The 23,078-nt window shown below is 38.8% G+C and overlaps 1 protein-coding gene across 4 annotated transcripts in view; it reads right to left on the bottom strand.

Moving 5' to 3' along the window:
- Nucleotides 1-5,547: 5,547 nt before the first annotated feature.
- Nucleotides 5,548-23,078, bottom strand: part of NFIC (nuclear factor I C) — a 131,362-nt gene continuing 113,831 nt past the window's right edge. For 3 of the 4 annotated variants that reach the window (XM_063455912.1, XM_063455911.1, XM_063455914.1), the window contains one exon: nt 5,548-5,914. In XM_063455912.1, the coding sequence (XP_063311982.1) occupies nt 5,837-5,914 (78 nt within the window). In that variant the 3' untranslated portion in view covers nt 5,548-5,836. Of the gene's footprint in view, nt 5,915-17,551; nt 20,820-23,078 lie in introns of those variants that run through there. The other variant, XM_063455913.1, reaches the window with a different exon arrangement.

The raw sequence follows: 23,078 nt of genomic DNA, 5'->3' as shown, positions 1-23,078 counted from the left end.
ACAGATCCCATTCTAGGGAATTGGACCCTTATCAGGTTGTCCCTTTGTATTTCATTCATTATACGTATTCTGGGTGGTCTCCACTTTTGTCTTTTTGTAACATATTTCCACAGGTGGTTGTGAAGTTCACCTGGAACTATCTCAGTATACGTGTTTTCTTTTAGTGTATATACTCTATTTTTTTGTTTCATAGGTAAGGTAATAGTTTGTGAGCTGGATATTCTGTGCAGAAGGACTTGCTTTAATTAAGGGACTGGGCAGTCAAGTGACAGATGAGATTTACAGGTTTATTGTGAAAGTGGATATCAAATTCAAGGTAAAAATAGCCAAACTGATAACATTCTCTAAGGTAGCTATGTGCCGAGATCCGCTACTCCTGCCCTAATTTTGATATTCACTTTGAATCCTCAGTGAATAATCCTGTTAAAGTAGATGATTGCAAACAATTTCAATTTTACCTACAAAGCATAAATGAAAAGATCTTTGGAATAGTTGTAGTAAACCATGTACAATGTCAGTAAGGTATCTTCTAGCACAGGGGATCCCAACCCAGTCCTCAAGTAACCCCGAACAGTCAGAATTTAGTGTGTGTGTGTGTGTGTGTTTTGTTTTTTTTAAACACCGTAGACACAACTGGGTAATCCCCTAAATTCTGAATGTTAGGGGTTACTTTAGGACTGGGTTGGGAACCAATGATCCGGCATAAGGAGAGGTATGTATGAATTAATATGGTAATCTCTTTCAAAGGTTATTATGCAACTAGAAAAAGTGTGCACACAGACAACAAAATTAAAAAGGGGAATGGAAGAGTTTAGTTATAAAGAGAGGCTTGAAAACACGTTTGCATTATATATAAGCTTTTTAGATGGGATTTGATAACATTATACTCAGACTCAAAACTTACACTCCCTGCTAGTCAATAGAGTAAAAATTCAACCCAGGTAAGTTGAAATTTAGCCATGGAACTTGTGCCACGGTCCGCTCTCCCAATGTATGTGAAAATCCTCAATGCTGTTTGTGAACGCAGTGGCTTTTTATCAGTGACTGCACAGTTGATATCTAAATCCACCAAAACAAAGTATTAAATAGTAAAGCAATTCACTGTCAGTTTAAAGCTTTGTGACGTTTTTTGAAATTTGCCATTCTTTATCCAATTGAAATGTTGCCACATACCTCTCTGGTAACCTATTCACTAACCGGACAGTACAAACTACAAGACTTGAAGAAACGACTACAGCAGGTTCTTTACAGTATAACAATAAATATGTGGAATTTGCTACAAGATGTTCGAATATGGATAAGTGTAATAACTATCCACTTACTTCAGGTGGAAGGGCTTTTCATCCACACTTTTCCCCCACTACAACGCTGTTGGTGTGTGTCTTTACAAGTCACGCCAAGCCTCCATTGCAAGCGCGTAACAAACCGCATGCTGATGAATTGAAATAACAACGAAAACAGCTGTCCAGGAGTGGTTCACTGGCTTTGCTCCTCTTCCTGAGTTGTGTTTCAAAGATGTTGTTTACAGCAAACACATACTCCAAGGAATCCATGCATAAAGTGGAATTCTGAGGCAAAAACGTGGTTCTTTATGGAGCTCATTTGCATACGCCTACCCAGAATCCCTTTAAGTAGTGAGATTTATATGGGAAAAGCAAGTCTTATGGCTTGACTGGTGTGTGTGTGTATTTGTGTTTAGCAATGTATTAAAAATAAATATATCATTTTTTTTTTTTTTTTAAAGCAATGTTACCCATTCCTATATAACCATGTACACCTTGGGGAGAATATTAAAAGTTTGCAGGTGAATCTAGTATCGTCTCTTGGTTGAGCTGCTCCTCCAGGGGCGAACGTGTGCTGCTATTATTGCATATTCTGTACCATAGTTAACCTTTTGGACTGCAATGTCGGGCAGCATTTTGCCATTGACTCACGTGCTGACTGTTATGCAATGTTTACATTATTACGTAAATTGTCACAATGTTCTGCATAGGCAGCCGCTCAATCGCCAAATTACAAAGATGCTGGTGGTGAGCCTATTGAATATATTGTTTCATTGCCGATGTCAAAGAGCTCGAAATAATCTGGTCAATTTGTTTAAAATTTCTTGTTGGTTTGTATCTCTTTATTTTGTGGGTTGTGTGTGGTTTTATTTCTTAGTCCTGGTCTCTCCTCCCCAATTGCCCAGTGCATCCTTGTAAAGACATACTCCGTCCCAGACATCCCAACTTGCAAAAAACAAATTTTCAGGGAGGTGGCTGCACCCCCCCCCCCCCCCCCAAACCTATCACACACCCCATATTACAACTATTTACACACACGGATATGCGCACTCGAACTCTGCTACACAGATATACATGCTGGCACATATACATACACACACACACACACACTCTGACATACCTTGCAGCCACCTGTCAGGAGTGGCATACTAATAGGGGGGCGGTCCGCCCCGGGTGCCACTCACTAAGGTGGTGCCATGACTGCCAGTGTCTACTCACCACCATCCATTATTATAGTGTGGGCCGCGCCAGCACTATACTAGTTAAGTGATGCAGGGGAGGAGTGTTGAAGTGCTCAACGTCTAGCCGCCTTCACGGACCTCCAGTAGCAGAAGGATCAGCTCTGATGTGAGGGTGGCACTCTATAATTGAGTACAGAATGTAAGGGGTGCAGGGATTTTATGTAAAGGGGAGGGAGGAGAGGGATGAATTTAATGTAAGTGGGTGCAAGGCTTTTTGTGAAGGGGAGTTCCATTTATTTATGAAAGAGGGGTGCAGGACTTTATCTGTGAAGGAGTGGTGTATAAATTTTATGTAAGGGGGTGCGGGGTTTTATTTGTGAAGGGGAGGTGCAGGAATTTAAATAACACCTGATCCGCTCCGGGTGCCAAATGCTGTAGGTACGCCCCTGCTTATTAGGTTACCTTTTGGGGTCTGGGCTGAGGCTGATAAGAGTGAGCATGCAGCAGCAACTCACTCCAGTATCTCAATACTGCCTGTGGTGGTGGTGCTTCCTCCTCCCACAGGCTCTGGGGCCGCAAGACTTCATTGACCGGCAAGAGGAAAGCGCTCCCTCCTAGACCCCCGGTGCGGCTGTGGTATAATCAGAGGCGGTAAGGGAGCTCTAAACTCCGTGCTCTGCTCCATCATGCACCTCCATCATTTTTTTTAAATTTTTTTTTTATTGACTTATTTATTTTTATTCTATGAAGGGGATACGTTTCCTTATGTATAAATGTTGACAAAGGGTAGATATTTAGCCAAGTTTTATTGCCATTGTCAAATAATGGTTTTTCTTAATTTAACTTTTTTTTTTTTTGGCTTGATTTAATCTGGCTCCAGCATTGCATGGGGAAAGGTTGCTGGGAAAAGGCATATGATTAATGGCGGGCCTACCGCGGTCGCAGTTGCAACCAGGCCCGGCTGCCCTGTGAACCCCTGCTACCGGGGTGCCCACCAGTCATGTGGTGCAGTACAACTGATGCAATGTATTTCCAGGCACCCAGTCAGGGCTGCAGCGCCTTAACAGAGCGACCGGGCCCCCTGTGATGAGGTCAGCTTGGGAGAAAGTGATTCCTGCAAGTTAATATAGAGCATTGCAAGGGAGGAAAAGGAGAGGAAGGAGTCAGTGGGAGCTTTGACTACCATCAGCCTGAGCCAGCCATTGGACCCCAGGGAAGTCACCCTCCTGCACCTAAAATGTAGGAAACAGGAGGGTGACTAAAACATTTTGTATCTGTATGTCAGTGTGTGCCCCTCTATGTGTGTTATTCTGTTTATCTACATGTGTGTCAGTGTAGGCACCTGGATAACTGTCACCCCTTCACCCTGCCACACTCACAATAACTCCGCCAATCCTGTCACTCAGCCTATGACAATAACTCCGCCAATCCTGTCACTCAGCCCCCTTCTCTCGCACTGTCACACTTACACCCCCCCCCCAATCCTGTCACACTTATTCTCTATCACTCACACTCGCCCCCTTTCACCTGGCCACACTTAACCTATCACATTAACCCTTCCATTTCTATCATACCCACTCCCCACCCCCACCCCCAACCATTCACACTCACCCTGTGGGGTGTGAATGAGACACATGGAGGGGCTGGGGGGCGTGAATGTGACATATGAAGAGGGGGGAGGGTGCCAAGGGCAATTTTCACCCCGGGTCCCCATGGTTTCTAGTTACGCCTATGCATGTGATGTGTTTTTTGTTTTATTTATCAAACTGCAAAAGAGTTTAAAGGGACACTCCAGGCAGCCCTTTTTACTCGCCTCGTTCCAGCGCCGGGAGCCTCGTGAAGCCGCGCCCCCTATTTCGTCAAAATAACGAAATAGGGGGCGCGAGCAGGGAGCAATCAGACGCTTCCATTCGGAAGCCTCATTGCTCCCTTGTGTGCATGCGCGGCTTTGCTGCACATGCTCACATACTTCATAGTAAAGTCCTAAGCGCACTACCACGCATGCGCACAGTGTGCACGGCCGCGAGCTGAGCTGACTGACAGCTCAGCTCGCGGTCTTTGCCTGCCCCCCTCCTCTGCTGACAGGCAGGAGAGAGAAGGCGCGCACACAGTGCCTTCTCTCTCCTGAACACGTCAGACGTATTTTAATACGTCTGACGTGTACAGGGCCTTTTTAGGGCCCTGCATGATAGGAAGTCCCTCTGGTGGCAGTCTGAGTGACGGCCACTGGAGGTATTCCTATCAATCAATGTAAACACTGTTTTTTTTTTTCCTCTGAAAATACAGTGTTTACATTAGATTGCCTGCAGGGAGCTATAGATCTCACCTGAACAAATTCATTAAGCTGTAGTTGTTCAGGTGACTATAGTGTCCCTTTAACAGAAAAAACGGCAAACGCCTGTCTCGATGAAGATGATTTTTATCCATCCTCTCCTTCAACATGCTAGCTGGTAACAACTGGCACATAAGTTACAAATAAAAAATAAAATAATTTGATCACAATCATCCCTCTTTAAAATGATGCAAATGATCCAGGTGTTGTAAGCCAGCACATTGTCAACAACAAAGTAAAATAAATGCCTTTTGATTCTTCAGAGCTACTGGCCTTCAAACAAGTATTTATCCACCTATATTTGCACCTACCTGAAGCCTAGAGCACTGATCCTTCATAACCAGCTTTGAGTAAAATGATAATAGAGCCCACTCTGACGTGATCAGGCCTGCAAATACCTGGAACAGCGAAATGGATGTAAGAGACCTACGACTAGTTTGGGAAAATGCTGAATAATCAACACTGAACAAGTGTAATACAGAAATATAGAGAACAATGGCTCAGTGTTCACTGTGAAAGAAATGGGTACATTCTGTCAAATAAAAAAAAATCTATAATTGTGTTGTTTTTTTTTTTGCTTGGTTGTTAGTAAAACAAGATTGCAGAGATCTAAATACACTTCATGTTGACTTTATTACAAAAGTGCTTTTATTATATAATTTTTTTTATTTTTTTCCTCGGTGGTAAACCTAATATGGCAATAAGTCCACAGAAAAAGATAAAATCCACCAATTTTCAAAGAAACCAGCATGTTCAAAAGTCTTTGTTCATAGTCTTCACTTTTAACTCACCCCAACTGCAAGAGATTGGCTTTATTGTTCTGGATTGACCTATCTGCAGATCCAAGGCATGAAGGAACATGCTGTGCCATGCTCTGCTGTGTATGATGTCTGTACTGTTTTTATTGCTGTGCCTTTCTCTCTTGTTTATGTATTTTGTGCTGTCTCAAGAACTCTCCTGGCACTGGAAGTTGTAAGACTGTAATCGTTTCTGTTTTTGTAGATGGAGCCCGGGCAACATCTGGTGGGAGCAGTCGTCAGTTACAACCCTGGTTGATAGGACTCACTGCTATGGTCGTGTTTCTCTTCATCGTCTTCGCTTTGATGATTGCTAACAGACTGTTTTGCAAAAAGAGAAAGTGTGTATTACTCGAAAATAAAATCAATAGCGTCCTAAACTAACTAGTCCAGCACCATAACAGACTGACAAACTGCCTCCAGGTCACAATATTGCATATTTAGGATCTACGTTCTAATGTAAAGTGATTTAACTCCTAAATGGCAGAGAATTCAGCAGTGAAACTTCAGAGGCATGATCTATACACAAAAACGGCTTCATTAAGCTAAAGTTGTTTTAGTGACTATAATGTCCCTTTAACTGTTACTATAATTATCATAGTGCTGTATCGTGCCTGCAATACAGCAGTTAGAAGGAAGTGACGTCAACAATTTTCTTAATAGATTATTAATCAGAAGAGGACCTCTTGTGGGGTTTTTATTTATTTTTATTTAAAAAAATTCTAGTTTAGTTATCACAATTGCTGTTCATGAGTTGTACCAGGTCTGACTCTTTGCTCTTACCGAAGTTCACCATATCCACTTCCATCCATAATAAAGCTTTTTATTTAAGCCTCCACATGTCCTATATAGACTAGCAAAGTAACCCTTGCCTGCCCTTTGGCCGCTATAATGAGGGTAATCCCTCTCAGTGCAGAACCGTACTCCTCTTTCTATACAGTACCAACATCCTCCTGAAGAGACCATGAAGGAGATTTATCAATGTGGTCTAAAGGTGATCAATTGCCATGGAAACCAGTGAACTCCACAGGAACATTCCATTGGTGACTGCTCCAATCTTTCATTTTTGTAACATTTTGTAGAATAGAACACTATGATGCCGTTTCACAACACAATGGACTCCTCTAGCCTCAACAAACCCTCTCGAAGACCGTTCCCACCACATAGCACAGTTATCCCACTTCTCCTATGTGTCCCCTAATCTTAATCACAGGCTAGGATTGCCGGGTTGAAACTGCCTTCTTTGCTGCTCTTTCCCCATTGATTGCAAACATTCAGGACCTTATCAATTTGTCCACAGGGAGAACTGAAAGCTGTTTGTTTCAGTTTATGATCTCAAAGCAGGGTCCACTGCGGCTACTTGACCATGCTCCTCACACTGTTTTTAGCAAAATAAAAATGCATGCCTGCATTCATGTTGGCTTGTGTTCATAAAGTTGCTACTTCCAATCTGAAATTCACTCAGAAGTTTCATTTGGATTCTTGTTGAGATTCCAATTGAGAGCATAATATAATCTGCTGCCAGACAGCACCACCACCACCTTGCCCAACAAAATACAGTTTCAGGAAAATCAGATAAATTGTGAATGCTAAGGTTGGTAGTGGAGATGGTGACATATAAAGCACGTGTGTGGTAGAAGTTGGTGTAACAATTAAGGGCCTCTTACATGTACAGACCCAGAGAACGTGCTTTTTCATGTTGACTAATATTGTTTTGTACTAACGTGTTTTATCCATTGCAGGGATGAATTTGAGGAGGTGAAGAACGAACGGTAAGGTCCATCTTGTTCTGTTATACGCTATTGATAAGGGAGTATCAATAACGTATTACAGAACTGTTTCAGTTTAATATTTTTATTTTCTGAACTAGTTTTTATTGGCATTATAAGGACTACTGATAATTGTGTGTAAGAAACTGTAGATGTAACCACAACACATGTATCCTCCTCCCCCTTAATGATGCCTGGAGATGCGGCAGGTTCTGAATTGGGGTTGAGGGTGGGGGAATGCAGCATTCCCCCGCCCCCTTTTAAACTTCACTGGCAGAATCCAAAGAAAATCGGGGGAGAGAGGGGAGGACAGCTTTTAATTCCCTTGGGGAGCATGAATTTAAAATATAATATATATATATATATATATATATATATATAATCTTTTTTTTTTCCCACATACTTTAAAAACTATGTTTGATTTTGCTAGATGTCAGCAGGTTATTGAGGAATGAAATGCTGTTACATTGAAAACCTTAACCCCTTAAGGACCAAACTTCTGGAATAAAAGGGAATCATGACATGTCACACACGTCATGTGTCCTTAAGTGGTTAAAGGGCAACACACCCATCTTCATAGATCGTTCAGGTTTCCTCAACTTTCTAATACATCTTCAAAATACACAAACAAGTTAACCGTTCTGCATTTGGTGGGAGCACTATGATAGAACCCAACGGGCTACTTTTAGGACATATCTGTAAATTCAGGTAATTTACACTTTTATTTTTTTTTGCAGGGTGGAAGCAAATGCTTATGAAAACAGTGCTTTGGACCTAGAAGAGGGGGAAAAGATAAAACCCATGGGAAAGTGGGATGAAAATAATGAAGCTCAGAAGGTTACAGAAATGTAAAATGGACTACTCATGATAATGTCAACTCCTTCCCGACCTCACTTAATATGTCGTCCCTAATCGCTTCACCGTTAACTTAAAACAATGTATCAGAAGTTAAGCTTTTTCTCGTGTCTAATTGTACCAAGTTGTAAAAAAGAAGTCACTATATAAGACAACGTTGTTTGTGCATGCATCTTCGAGATCACCAACACTTGACATTTATGTACCTTGCATCTCCACCAGTTAAGTTAGTAAGTGTATGAAGTTGATGGCACTAAATCCACATATATGGGTTAATCATTACAGGAAGAATTAAGGTGTGTGTGTTTTGTGGCTTGTTTTGTCTAACCATGGTTATACAGTAAGTGATCAAAATGCTTCTTGTTATGTGTAAATTTCTATAAACTGAAATAATACATCTGCCTCTGGTGTTCTTTGGTGAGAAATAATATCGAACTTTTATCCATTCACATATAGGTTCTACTTTCTAGCATGTTAAATATATTATTAAACTGCCCCAGATTGTGTTAACTGTTAGAAATTGCAATATATCTGCGGGGGGTTCTTGTTTCATTCCTACAGTGCTTTGGTTTCCTGTCCATCGCAGAGCAGTTGTAGCATTGCAAGAAATGCCTTCCGATATCGATCTAGTCATGCTCAGTATATCAGTAGTGTTCCAGATTAAGCTAATATCGGCAAGTAAAAACGAAGTTCCCAAACGCATTTCGCCATACATTTGGCTTTATCAATGATACTTGGCTTTCCAGTTTTGGCCTCTTCTGAATTTAAAGGTAACTAGACATAGTAGGTGGGTGGTCACCTAAAAAAACACTAATCACATTGTGTTTCATTAACATTCGTGTAGTTAGGCACTACATTAGCAAGTGAATATTTTTGTAATTATGGACAAAGTTAGAAAGAAGGGTCAGTTACATATTTGTATATGTGTTTCCTTAGTAACCCACACTCGAGTCAATATTACTATTTTCTCAACTCTATAAAATTGTTGTAAGACTTATGTTGTACAGGTTAAATTAATAGATAAAGTATTTCTTTAATTTTAGTTACAGCTCCAGGTTAAATTAGGTAAGTGGGTCATTAACATATCTGTATTTGGGTTTCCATGGCAACCCGTACCGCTATTGGTATTTACACTAATTTTAAACTCTGTTAAATCATATTATATATACTTTTATGACTACAACTGTGCTGAAATCAGGTGTTCATTTGTTATAGAAGTTTTATATCGGGTTTCCATAGTAACCCATAAGCGCTCTTCAACTTTTTTTCTTTCTTCTTCATTTAAGGACTTAAATTGTTGGCAGGTTGGGTCCCTAAATAATAATGGGGTGGACCTATTTTCCCCCCAACCCCCACTTACTGATGGTAGATGGGGTCCTAAATAATAAAGAGGGGGTTGACCTATAACCCCCCAGCCCACACCCATTGGCAGCGGGTGTGAGCCCCAAATTAAGTGGAGGGTAAACCTATTTTCCCCCAAGACCTCACCCATTGTAAGCAGTGGCGGTTAATAATAAAAAAAATTCTACCCCCACCCCACGTGACAAGGGGGTTATCAATCCCATAGTCTAAACCTCCATGGTGGATAAGTGTACGCAGGTACCTAGTAATTCCTCCATAATAAAATACCCTAGCTACACCCTCATCCTAATAATCATAAGGTGGGACAATAAACTAAATACTTTTAATATAAAACGACTGAACTCGCAGGGCTTGGAAAGCTTTATAAAGGCTTTCCCACCCTGAGCAACTTAAATCAGACCACTCTGATTGGTTGGCCTAAACAAAGCAATCAAAGCGCTCTGGCTCAAATTGCATGGCTTTTTTTTTTTTTTTTTATTAATAGTAAGGTTACTTTTTTCTTTTGTACTTGGTATTAATAAAGTTGTCTGAAAGAGAAAAATTTACAAAAAGGAAGGGCTTTTCCTAATTTTGGTCTTTTAGCTTATTAGTAGATGGCTTCCTAATCCTCGTGGGATTGCCATAAAGATACCAAGAATCTACTAAATAGCTTCCTTATTTGGTAACCTTAAATATGGCAATCTCACAAAAGGTACCAATTTAGGGCGTCATCTAAAAAACTTTGGAAATTTAACAAGACTATAACTATATATAATGTGACACTTGGGTAAAAAAAAACAAAAAAAACGGTGGGCACCCAGTAAGGCCAGTCAGTACCCCTTTATTGCTACTTACTGTCTTTTTCCATATTATTTAAAATAAAAAAGAGGTATTCTTAAATGCTAGTCTTCCTAATGTGGGGTATGTAGTCCTCTCGAATATCAATGATCATCCTCGCCAGTGTCTCAAGCACTAGCTTAGGCCTAATGTAATATTTTTGGATAAACTTTTAAAATGTTTTGTTTTTTTTGCCTTTACATTTTTTATATATATATATATATTAATATCAATAGCAAAATATTGTTCAAAATAATTAGTTGGGGGGGCGGGGCCGGACCGCCGAGCAGGACGGTCGCATGTCAGACCAGCTCCTGAAAACTCACGGAAAAACGAGCATGCAACCGGGATACTTGACACAAAAACCGACCGGCAACGGTGTCCCTCATCGGGTGGAGAGTACCAGACCAGGGTGAGGCTGGCCAGAAGGGCTTCAGTCCCCTGGAGGAAAAATCCTCACTGGCACACATGGGGCCTACTCCGGCGGTGAGTGGAGCAGACGGCCGCTATCCCGCTATCCCGCCCACCGGTACTCAACCAAGGGCCAGACCCGAGACGAAAAGGCCCCGTCCCCCCCCCCATCTGGACCGGGGGGGTGATCACGGTCCGCATTTTTGAGCTCCGACTGGACAGGGCGCTGCCGACATTGAGGCATAGCTTTCAAGATGGCGCCGAGCCGGCCACTATCACAGGGGACCGCCACCAAAGACACTCGCCCACCTAGCTCACATCAGCCACCCAGACAATCACCCCCTGACCCTGAAACTGGCTGACAGACTGGAACAGGAACAACCCTGCAAGCCAAAAGCCGCCTTACCCGACGTAACTTCACCCAGCACACGCCATCGACGAAATATCCCCAAGCGGAAAAGTGCGGGAAAATGGCGCCGGAGCCGAAGACTTACCCAGTCTGCTCGCAACCCTGCTTAAACTCACGGAGCAAAAGACGGGAACCCTCCTGAAAGACCGGCACGACATCGGTGGGGACCCCACAGAAGACGGCACTAGGTGGAACTCCTCCACCGACAGCTCCCACCGGCCGATCCACTGTGAGCCGGGTCAGCAAGCGGCAGGCAACAGGGCAGCAGGACACTGCACACACGCAAGCAGGCATTGGGTAAAGCGTATGACATGTACAACTCTGTGGCCACCCGAGATAACTGAGGACTATGGCATACACTCACACAAAAATGAATGCTAGGCTTGTTTTCCTCATAAGTTAGCAAATACCACTAATGCTTACCATGCTTGAAATTACAGCACTTGTGCCTACTATGCTCGAGCTAATGAGTAGTCTATCCATGTGATGCCAATACCACTGAAAGCACGTCTTGTTCAGTTCTTATACACATTATAATTCTTAAGCAAGATACTACCATGATCTGAGAAAATAGACCTCACGTTTGTTATCAAAAATGTTAGTACCACTGTATGTTATGCATGTTAGGGCTAATGAGACCCATTGTTATTATACACACAGCAAGCCCTTCACTTATCTAAACTAAACATATTACCTGCAAAATAATCGTACACTTCTATTGCAAAGCTATCTTCCTGTATACTATCTTGATGTTAATAGAATCTCAATCTATACAATGCATAAACAGCGTGATTTAAACGTGATCATATATATATACAAAAATAGTGCACCGTACTACCATTCCCTAATGCTCTCTATGCTATGTACTTTCTGTTCTGAAATAAGCATGTGGATTGCCTTTGGGGTACCATGTGCCTGTATGTTACCCGCATATGCACTACAAAAATAAAGAATTAAAAAATAAATAAATAAATAAATAATTAGTTGAGAAACTTGGTTCCATAGCTTACTATCCTTTTGCGGAAAAAGTGTCTCATCCTTGGTGACAATTTGAAAGGAGGAAAAGATCTGAGGAGTTTTCTCAGCCGCTGCTACTTCAAGATGGCAGCCACCAATATGTGACATTATATATAGAGATCTGATCATAATCTATGTAAGACTGGCATTGTAGGGGGAAGTCTTACTTCAGATGGTAATAGAGGAAAGGAAGGATAGAACAGATTGACAACGAGGAAAAAGGACAAAGGCAATTGAACAGGGAAGGAAGATCCTTGTCTTGCAAAACAATAATAAAACTAGAAAAGCTACAATTTCTGTGGAAATTGTGTGAAGTGTTCTTGCCTCCACCAGTAGTCTACAACTGGAGTGGGCGGAGTAACTGTTATCATTTATATAGCACATTTAATTGCAACGTTGTTGCACAGTTACATTAAACCATACATTTATAAAAACATTAGCAGGTGTACAAAAGGCCCTGTCTATAACATCACTTGCTGCTCCAGCCTGGCACAGGTCAGAGTATTTTGGCGGTTGCCATCTTCAAACGGTCGTATGTTAAAAACATCCTACATCCTACAGCGAAGAGCTTTATATTGTGAGAATCACAAGACCCAGACCTACATTTTGATGCATAGTATGTCTCTGAAGTATTAAAAATGAAGGCACAGTCGCAGTTTAGAAATTGCCCTTCAAATGTGAGCTTTGCAGAGTGGAGTTTCAATGAATGTCAATGGACGGCGTGAGTTGCAAACAAATGGTCATATTGTGAAAACAATCAGGACTATGGCTTAGCAGGCAGCAGGGATAGCTGAACATTTTGATATAAGATTTGTGTAGGTGGGCTTGAAAATGAGGGAGTGGTGGCAGTTTAGAAATCATGTCCTGATTTTTCAGCTTTTGCCAGCTCCCACTCTAGCTTTGAACATTTTGCCATTCATTCGTATGGCACCAATTTTGCCTCGAGAACGACGATATTCCATGAACCATTCGGCGAAACGTTCCACAAAGTAATAGCACACCAATCGGGAACAATCTGCACGTTTTGGTATATTTTTGTCTATGTAGTGTAAAAACTGGGAGGAGTTAGGGTGGTAAATTTGGCTATAATAAGAATAATAATATATATGTGAGATAACATGAAGTGGTCTTGCTATGCAAGAACACTTAATTAAGTGGTACACTGCAGATGAGTTATATAGCCAGTGCAGCAAAACGAGTAATCCGGACACTGAAGGGTTTCATGGAGTTTAGTGTAACACACAAGAGGCAAGCTTTGACCCTTATCTGAGGTTCTTATTAAACTTTTATCAGCTTGTTAGAGACCTTAGATAGGGGTGGAAATGTTGCTACTTGTGTGTACACTATACTCCATTAAATCTGCCTTTGAAGTAACCCCTAAGTGCCCAGATTATGCTTTTTTCTGTACTGCTATTTGGGGATTGTGCCAACCTCATTTTGGCTAAGCACCTTGTGGTTCTGATGTGAAGTGCAGTTCCATTGTTCTTGTGATACATTATTAAATCTGCAGACTCTTTTTAGGTTTTCATGGTATGTGACAGTGCGATCTGTTGCGCAATGATTAACTGTATAGCTAGGATTATAGGAAAGCACACATATCATGTATGTGACAATCGCTGCATGATAAACTGCAGATTAAAATACCACTGTATATCGTCTTACTACTTAAAGGAACACTATAGGGTTAGGAACACAAACATGTATTCCTGACCCTATAGTATTAAAAACACTATCTAGCCCTTCCTGGCCTGCCCTCGCCCCACTAAATATAGTAAAATCTTACCTTTATTCCAGTCTGCTGGTGCTGGCTCTGCCCCTGATCTGCCTTCTTCGCTGACATCATCAGAAGTGTTGATCACACCCAATCACAATACATAGGAAAGCATTGGATTGGCTGAGATTGTTAATTTTGATGATCTCAGCCAATAAGGCAGGCCGGGAGGTGGAACCAAACGTCACCCTGACCAATCAGCATCTCCTCAAAGAGATGCATTGAAGCAATGTATCTCTATGGGGAAGGTTCATTGTCTCCATGCAGAGGGTGGAGACACTGAATGTCAATCACACTGTGCAGCACTGCCCCAGGAAGCACCACTAGTAGCCATCTGAGGAGTGGCCAGTGGAGGTATTCCTAGGCTGTAAACACTGCATTTTCTCTGAAAAGACTGTTTACAGCAAAAACATGCTATACTCACCAGAACAAATACAATAAGCTGTAGTTGTTCTGGTGACTATAGTGTCCCTTTATCAACAGAAACAGGAGGGTGCCTGACTATGTATACACAGGAGGGTGCCTGATTATGTATACCTCTACTGTTTGAATGCTTAAAGCATGTTTCTTGGAGCAAACTTCTCTCTTCTTGCTATAAACAACCTAGTAAAATCTTGTGTCACACTTGTAGATTGTGCTATTAAACATTTCTAAGATAGATCAGTTATATGTTTGTAAAAATAAGGCAGGGGGAGGGGGGGCTGTTTGTTGTTTGACAGGGCAGCTTCTTTCAATACTATAATATTATGCATTTCAGTCAAAGATTTAGAATTCTCTTCCTCAACAGGACGGCATAGAAGAGCTGCAAACGTACAATTTACAAGAAAAGTGTGAGTGTGTGTTTCTGAGTGTATGGAATTTGTATATATATATATATGGGTGTATGGGTCTAGGAGTATGTATATTTGTGTGTGTGTGTGTGTGTCTGGGAGTAGGTATGCGTATGTATAGGAATTTGTATCTTATTATGTGTATGTCTGGGACTATGTATCTGTATGGGTGTGTCTGGGAGAATTTGTATGTGTGTGTGTATGTGTGTGTGTGTATGCGTGTCTGTGAATCTGTGAGTATTTTGTGGGGTACATGCACTCAAACACTGTTTTAGATACTGTGCACAATCAAAGACACACTTATGCTCTTGTCCGCACTCATTTAATTTGCACATGGCACACAGATTTTCCATCTTTCAACCAATGAAGAAAAACATCTGTTTTTTTTTTTTTTTAACTTTTTATATATTTTTCCTTATTTTTCGACCGCTTACAAAAGAAACTATTTGTCCGTTCTTAAAAAAATAGGGAAAAGCACATTTCCTCCCTCCCCCACAAGAAATCCCAAAACAAAATGGAAGATATTTTATTTATTTTTTTACGCATGAAAAACTATACAGATTAAAAACCCAAGTATTCAAATTCAACAAAATGCAATTACCCCACAATTTAACCCATAAGTAGCCAAAAGAAGCCAATGTGTTACAATAGCTTTGGCTACATTTGGGTTCATTTTAACCCTTTAAAAGATCTGGGGAGAGAGGTTCTCTAAATTTGGTTTATTATCTTTATACACAAACCAGGTAATCCCTTAATTTTTTTTTTTCTATAATCACCAGTTCAATACAATTCATGGCAGGCTGGAGGAGACACCTCTTCCCCCCATACTCTTAGAGGATTTAGGGACCAACACAACAAATTGCATATATTTAGGAGGCTTTGGAAGACGCCAGAGAAAAAAAATGTAAAAAATAAAATAAAAAAATGTTTTTCCATCCACCTAAAATAAAATAGGGAGAAGGTGAAATTTTTGGTTACAGAAGTAATTAGATTAGATTTTAATTGATCCGAGGCAAGTCTGAATAAACACAGAGCCGAAGGATTTAATTTTTGTTTTCCGTAGTCAACCTGGATTGACATCGTCATCTAGTTACTTCAGTAAACAAGGTCTGGATCAAACAGTCCTGTAATTATATTTCTAATAATATTAGAATTATTTGGCTGGAAATGTATACTTTATGACATTTCAACTATGACATAATGACAGTTATATAAAAAAAATAGATCTTGTTTAAGGAAACAAAACTACTTACACTGGCAACAGGAATAATAATAATGTCTATATATAGGGTAGAAATATTATGATGTGCAGTTAAATAAAGAATTAGCAGAGGTTACATGGAGAGATTATAAGGCATGATAGGAAGGTAAATACGTAAGAATCCTGGGATAGGAAGAATAGGGTGATTCTATATAAAGCAATATAAGTAATTGCTGGAATAGCTACATGATGCAACTGTAGTTGCTGGGATTAGAGTATATAGAGAAACAGGAGGAGTTATGGGAAAGTGTAATATCTTATATTATAGGGGCAATATGAAATGTTTGTTATGCTTGACGTATCCTGAATATATGGATTAATAAAAAAATGTTATAGGAGATACCGGGTTGAGAGGTATGGAGTAATACAAAGAGACAATGTTTATATTGTGAAATTACTGGTAAATATTTCAGAAGGATTTGAAATATACAAGCAGGACTGGATGAATCTGACCTACGAGGCTGCAAGAACAGCAGAGAGGCTGTTACCTAGCTGGTCGGTTTAACATAAAAACAAGACAATTTTAAAATTGTTGCAATAGGGCCTTAATGAATTCAAAATTCAAAAAAAGGCATGGAACATCAAAGGCTATTGCACAGTCATGCATTTTTGTGCATATGAAAAGCAGTGACGTGGTGTGCACATCTGGCTAAATTAAAATTTCTCCCAAGGATTTTTGTTAAATTATTTACCTCTTTGTTTAAAAATTATGTGAAATGAAAGAAAATATATAGAGTTATATTCCTCTACGTTGATAAAAACACAATTTCTCAGATCTGATATGGCGGGGAAGGTTAGATATACACATATATGTATGTGTATATATATATATATTTCTTAATTTTATTATATAAAAAAAAAAGATAATTTTACTCTGATTTCTTATTATAAAACATGTTCAGTTGTTATAGGTGGATCTGGAATTTTTCATTTTATAGCTTATAAAATATAACATTGCAATTCTAATTTACCTACTGCATTTTTTAAATCTCTACTGCCAATATGCACACAGTTCAAAATTCTTTTCATTTGTCCAATGAGGTTACAACTAAATTGTAATGTTTAAGGGAATGGTACGGTAATCGTGCGCCTCTCAGCAATGTCATTGGTCAACAGCCTCTCTCAAGGTGAGGATTTGGTGCGTTGGGAGGGTGAATGGTTAGCAATATGGGTGGGGAGGGGGGGAAAGGACTGAAGAAATGTAAAAAGCCATTAAACAAAATAATAAGGAATCAGAAATCATTAACTGTTTAATGTCTGTACACGTTTCATATTTTCCTGTATATTGTAAGTCAGAGCATGCAGCAAATGATCAGTGGTTATTTCATCATTTGTCAGAAGGCAAGGCACATAATGTGATAGAAAATTCCGTGCAAATAAGGGAAAAAAGATCATTTGTACATATTTAATGCTATATATATATATTTATATATATATATATTTTTTTTTGCGTAGGGTTTTTTTCTCTCTAGTGTTTTTTTTATTTTATTTTTTTTTAATTTATTTATTTTTCTATATAGGACTTTCTCTTAATACCTCCAACAAACATTTAAAAACAAACATACAGCAGACCAGACCCGAAGATTCTATCTAGTCCTACGAAGGGCGTCCCCACAGAGGCTAATCTTCAACCCCCCCACTCCATCCTCACTTCCGAAGATGTCTACAATTAGTAATATACTAGCATGTTTGTGAGTGATTAAAAAAAACAAACACAAAATAAAACAATCTTCTGACGGTAGATCATTTATCTACGGGCCACTGGATAAGTAGAATAGCGGACGTTGAATTGTTTAAATATTTGTTAAACCAGTTGGGCTTCAAGAACCACTATTTTTCTTGGATAGTGAGGAGGCTGTTTGGAGGGGACATCCCTGCAAGAGGGAAAATATATACATATTTCTTTACTAAAACAGAGCAGTATGTCTGCTTCATATAACAGTATATGATTTAATTCTTTGTTAAAATCTCTTACAAAACACATATTCAGGGTGTTTTATTTGTGGCAGTCAGGGAACAGTTAAGTATATAAAAATGCACTCTCCCTTCCCGCCTATAAAGGCTCTAGTGCCTTATTTATATCTGCCATGCAAGTCCTCAGCCACAAGCCTGTACGGTAAGCCCAGATTTGGGAGTTGATTGCCGGAGAAAGCACCATGCAGGTTATACTGTAATATGGTTAAGAGCTTTCCCATCCTGTTAGAACACCTTAATTAATTGTATTTCTGCCTTTAATAGCTACTTCCATTAGTATGAGTCAATGGAATAATGAATATAAATGTGTATGTAAAAAATATAGTCACTCACTTAATGTATGTGTAAATATATACACGTACGTTACGTGGGTGTTTATATATAAATACATTTTATATATACATGCAAATACAGTTGGGCGTATGTGCTCAGAGGTATGTACAACCTCTGAAACCTGTGTGTAAATGTCACCTCGGAGTATGGTTGGTTATTGAAAGCTAACCAGTTTTTCTATACGATCTGAAAAATAAAAGTGGGTTATACAATGTGCAGTGATTTTCTTTGGTGTTAACTATTTCATTTTTAAACCATATCAGAAGGTCTTTAATAAAAAATTCTTGCTATCTAAAACCATCTAGTCCCCAAAAAGTTATATCAAATTATTAAAAAAAAGGCTTCCTTAATAGTTATTAGACATACATTAATTTAAGATTGGCATTCTTTCAGGCCTGGAGCAGTATTTTGAACAGTGGAAATTTCAAACTATATTGTACACCTGTGTGAAAGAAGCATTGATATTTCTGTGTATATAAAGAAATATAAGAGCACACAAACATCTACCTAGAAGACAGGTGAAATGCATACTATTAAACTGAAGGATTCCAAATTATAGAAAATAATATAGGACTTTCTCAGGGCCATATAATTGGGTCTCAATGTTCATTCTCATTTCTGGGAACCTTCTGCTTTGTAATAAAATCACATTCAGCACCTCATTCAGAGAGGCTTTCTCTGGTCCATATGTAAATTGTTAATTCGATCCCTCCCTGTGTTTTGAAATGAATAAAAAAATTGTAAGTTAAAAGAATATCATTTAAAAAACTGTTAATCGTAAATCTAAGTGTGACTATGAAAGTTGGATCTGGGCACCCCTGCTGTATATCATGTTATGAGCAGGAGATTTAGTAGCCTTGTTTTACCTAGCAGAAGGGATGAGGGAAAAAAAAAATACATTTGGGGGGACTTTTCTTAAACTAAATTAATGAAAGGTAAGTTATTCAGGCATATTGTGTTTTATTCTGCACATAATCATTGTGTATAAAGTATTTATTTTTTTTTACATTTTCTATGGCTTAAACAATTTTGGACGTTAAATATAGCTCTAAATATATATTTACCCCCTAAAAGGTCTGATTACTGTGGATTACTAATGTTCTTGTTATCCGTTCCATCCATAAGTTAATTTCTGTGATGTTTATACAGAGACATGGATGTTGAAATTCAGTTTTTGAGGGTGTTGGACAAATCGGGATAATACTTCCCACACTGATTTTCTGCCTTTTTTTTTACATGTTAAATAAAGATTGCCTGAATGCCTGTAAGAAATATGGGCCCAAAGAAGAAAGTTCGATGCCCATGATGTATTTATGTAATGTTTTGTCACGAGTTTATATGTACACGAACATGACAAAACCCTCAACTATGAAATTCTAAAATCATTGAACAGAAAATAAATCACTGTCCAAAAGCAATACATAGAATGATTGATTTCTGACCCCAAATCATAAAAAAAAAACACTTACAAATTTCAGAAACTAAAAGAAAGAGTCAATAACTCAATGGAGTAGACCTGAAAAATAGGCAAAAAGTCTCAATGGCCTGCCGATTTTGCACTAACAAGTAAAAGGGATTCATTAGCCTGTAAGTGGTACATAGATATTAGATAGTTCTTTCACCAACATTAAATCAATCGATACAAACAAAAACTAAAGCGCAGACAGGACCCCATAGGTCTCCAGCATTTACCTAAAGGGCTTAAGGTGCAAGAACACAACTTTGTTCCGACTGTGTCTAAAGACACCGTTCTCTCCCAAATGCAAAGCTGCAATTTGATAATATCCATAAGCCAAAAACAGGTTCAAACTTTCGGTGAAGCAGGCAGGATTTAAAAAAAATTAAAAATATATATGGGGGGAAAAAATGTGAATGTGCATTAATTTCAACATAAGTGTACGCAAAGGAAGAATATATATTAACTTCCTCTTCCTTCTTGCTGGCTGCTGTTAACCACATTGTAAAATGGTTGAAGATAAAAAGATGATTAAAATCAAATTAGCATATGTATGTATATATTTATATATATATATATATATATATATATTTTGCTTATATCGTCTTTGAAGCAGAAATCGAAGCCATACAATGGTTTGGGAGAGGGATGCAATGTTTTCCCTCTAGGTATTCTTTATAAAGTTCAGGGCCAAGGAACACGGTCGGGTCTTCACTCCTGACTCTAATCTTTCATTCGCTCCTTCTTCCCAGGATATCGTTGGCTTTCTTCTTTTTCTTCTTCTTTTTTTTTTTTAAAGAGAATTATATTTCTTCTTTGCAAAAGCCTTTTATAAAAAGTTTTTTTTTGTTTTTTTTCCGCCATGTTATCTTGCATACTTCAACCAGGACAAAGATCTTCATCTTCTACCTGCTGGCTGCAGTGGAGTTGACTGGCTCAGGCCGTTATCCCAGGTACCAGGACTGGAGGACAGAAGAATAAAATGTTATACTGGGAAAGATAAATTATAGAGAGTGTTTCTATGTAGAACATATGTTTATGCAGTGTAACTTAAGAAGTGGGCAACTGAAGGAGACTATTGTTTCAGCAAAATTATCTTGGGGCGAATGTAAGAAGCATACGTTCACAGGAGCTATAATTTAAATTGTTTCAGACTCAAACATCTCCTTTTTTTGAGGGCAGGTGGTGGAGACCATATCAAATCTATAATATAGCAATAAGTATGGAGTTGTGGGGAACGCATGTCAGTACACAAGTTGGTGCGGATTGCAAAACATGGGAGGGCACAGTAATTACAGTCTAATATGTATAATTATAATTGTATGATTTTTATATCTGAAATTATCTTTAGTGCTATGGGTGGTTATAATTTGAAATTCTATTGTTGACCACCAAATTTATAATTATACATTGGCGTTATTGTCCTCAGAATGAGTTACAAAAATGATGATTATTGCTGTAAGTAACCTCCAACATAATTCAAGACTTGTGCAATTTAAAAGTTGTCATCAATATTTAGTATTTTCTTGAATCTTGTTAATTTAGGCATAATGCTCTTACTCATTAGTGCTACTTCTAAAATATCACATACATTTTAAATACATGAAGAGTGTTACAACACTCATTTTGCCAGACAGAGAGAAGACTCTGCCCACAAGCTCACAATCTAAAAGGAACCGAGGACAAATCAAAACATAAGATTGGGGCAAACAAAATCTATTCTTGTGAGGATTGAGTTAGTCTGATAGATAATGTTGGCTGTAACTGTTAGCTAGGCATACATATTGATTTTTTAAATATGTATTTGAGGTCTGTGGCAGTATTTAAACACAACATTTGAAGAACAGTAAAGGACGGGTGGGAGGATTATTGTCCTGAAGATACTAGGAACCCTACCCAATTATGAAAGTCTTGACAATAGACATGGAAGAAGTAATAAGGTACTAAGAAAGTCCATTATGAGAAAGGTGGGGTAAACAGTTGGTGTCATTAGTAACAAGGGCAGAAACATTAGTAAGAGCAAGAGAATTGAAAACTTTGGAAGTCGGGTTAGTATTTTAATTTGAGCAGAAGGCTTAAAAAAAATTAAGCAGAAAAAATAAAAATAAAAGCAGCAGTTTAGATAGATTGCATGTGAGACAAAAGAACACAAGGAATCTCCACCGGAAGTAGGCTGCGGAAGAAGAGATGGAAAACAATAAGGGAGTGAATTTAGGTTTTTGCGGTGTCTCAAGAAGGAAGCAAATAATGATAGTAAGATTAGTGGAAGGCCAATTAGTTGAAAGGGCAATGTGTTACTTTGATTGTTAGGAGGTATAAAAAGCATGAAGCAGAGTACTAAGAAAGCAGTTATGAGAATGCCAACAAGAGTTGAGGAAAGGAACTCTATTGTTGATTGTGATCAACACTATCTACAGCAACAGAGAGATTCTGAAGAATTACCAAAAAGAAAGAGATCTTTGCATTTGGCAGTATGTTTCAGTTGTGTAGGTATTGGAAACCAATATTGATCAGACTTATTCAATGAGAAGAGAAACATTGTCAATCAATCACAATTTGATTGAACAAGGAGAAGATGAATGAATCTGAATTTAGTAAAACCGTGTAAATAAATCTAAGGCTGGTTGTGGTTACTGGATGTTTGAAGGTTAGTATGACAATGCCAAAAAAAAAAAGGTCAATGAGATAGCTATAATATACACAAGGATTGGGACAGGAGCAGTAAAGTTATGAGGTTAGACTATAGGGCAGGCATTTATATGTTTTCTCATTTGCATGGCATAGGGATTCATTAAATATATAGGCATTGAATTTCAGGTTGGAAATATGGGTGGTCGAACAGAGAAGGTATCGGTCAAAACTGCAAAAAAACATGAAAGATTGTATCAGATGAGTATATGGAGCAGTACAGAAACAAAAAGAAAACAAAGTCTATTTAGAATAGCATAAACGTGAGTGGAGGATGTATGTCTTCCACTAGTGATATTCCATAAATGATCAGTAAAGTAATTCAGCCACACCAGGGACTTCTCCAAAAACAATTGTTTATTCCACCATTACAAATGGACTGAAATGGTCTTTGTCAAGCATTTGTCAAAACCATTTTGATCAAAATGGTGCTGGGTCCATCTGTGATGGTGGTATAAAAATCGCTTTGGTGGATTCCCTGGAGTTACTTTACAGATCCTTTACGAAATGTTGCCTTAAAAAGGCTCACTTAC

This window comes from Pelobates fuscus, chromosome 5, assembly GCF_036172605.1.
Source record: "Pelobates fuscus isolate aPelFus1 chromosome 5, aPelFus1.pri, whole genome shotgun sequence".
Taxonomy (NCBI): domain Eukaryota; kingdom Metazoa; phylum Chordata; class Amphibia; order Anura; family Pelobatidae; genus Pelobates; species Pelobates fuscus.
The sequence above is the reverse complement of the archived record's forward strand: the minus strand, read 5'-3'. Positions and strand labels throughout refer to the sequence as shown.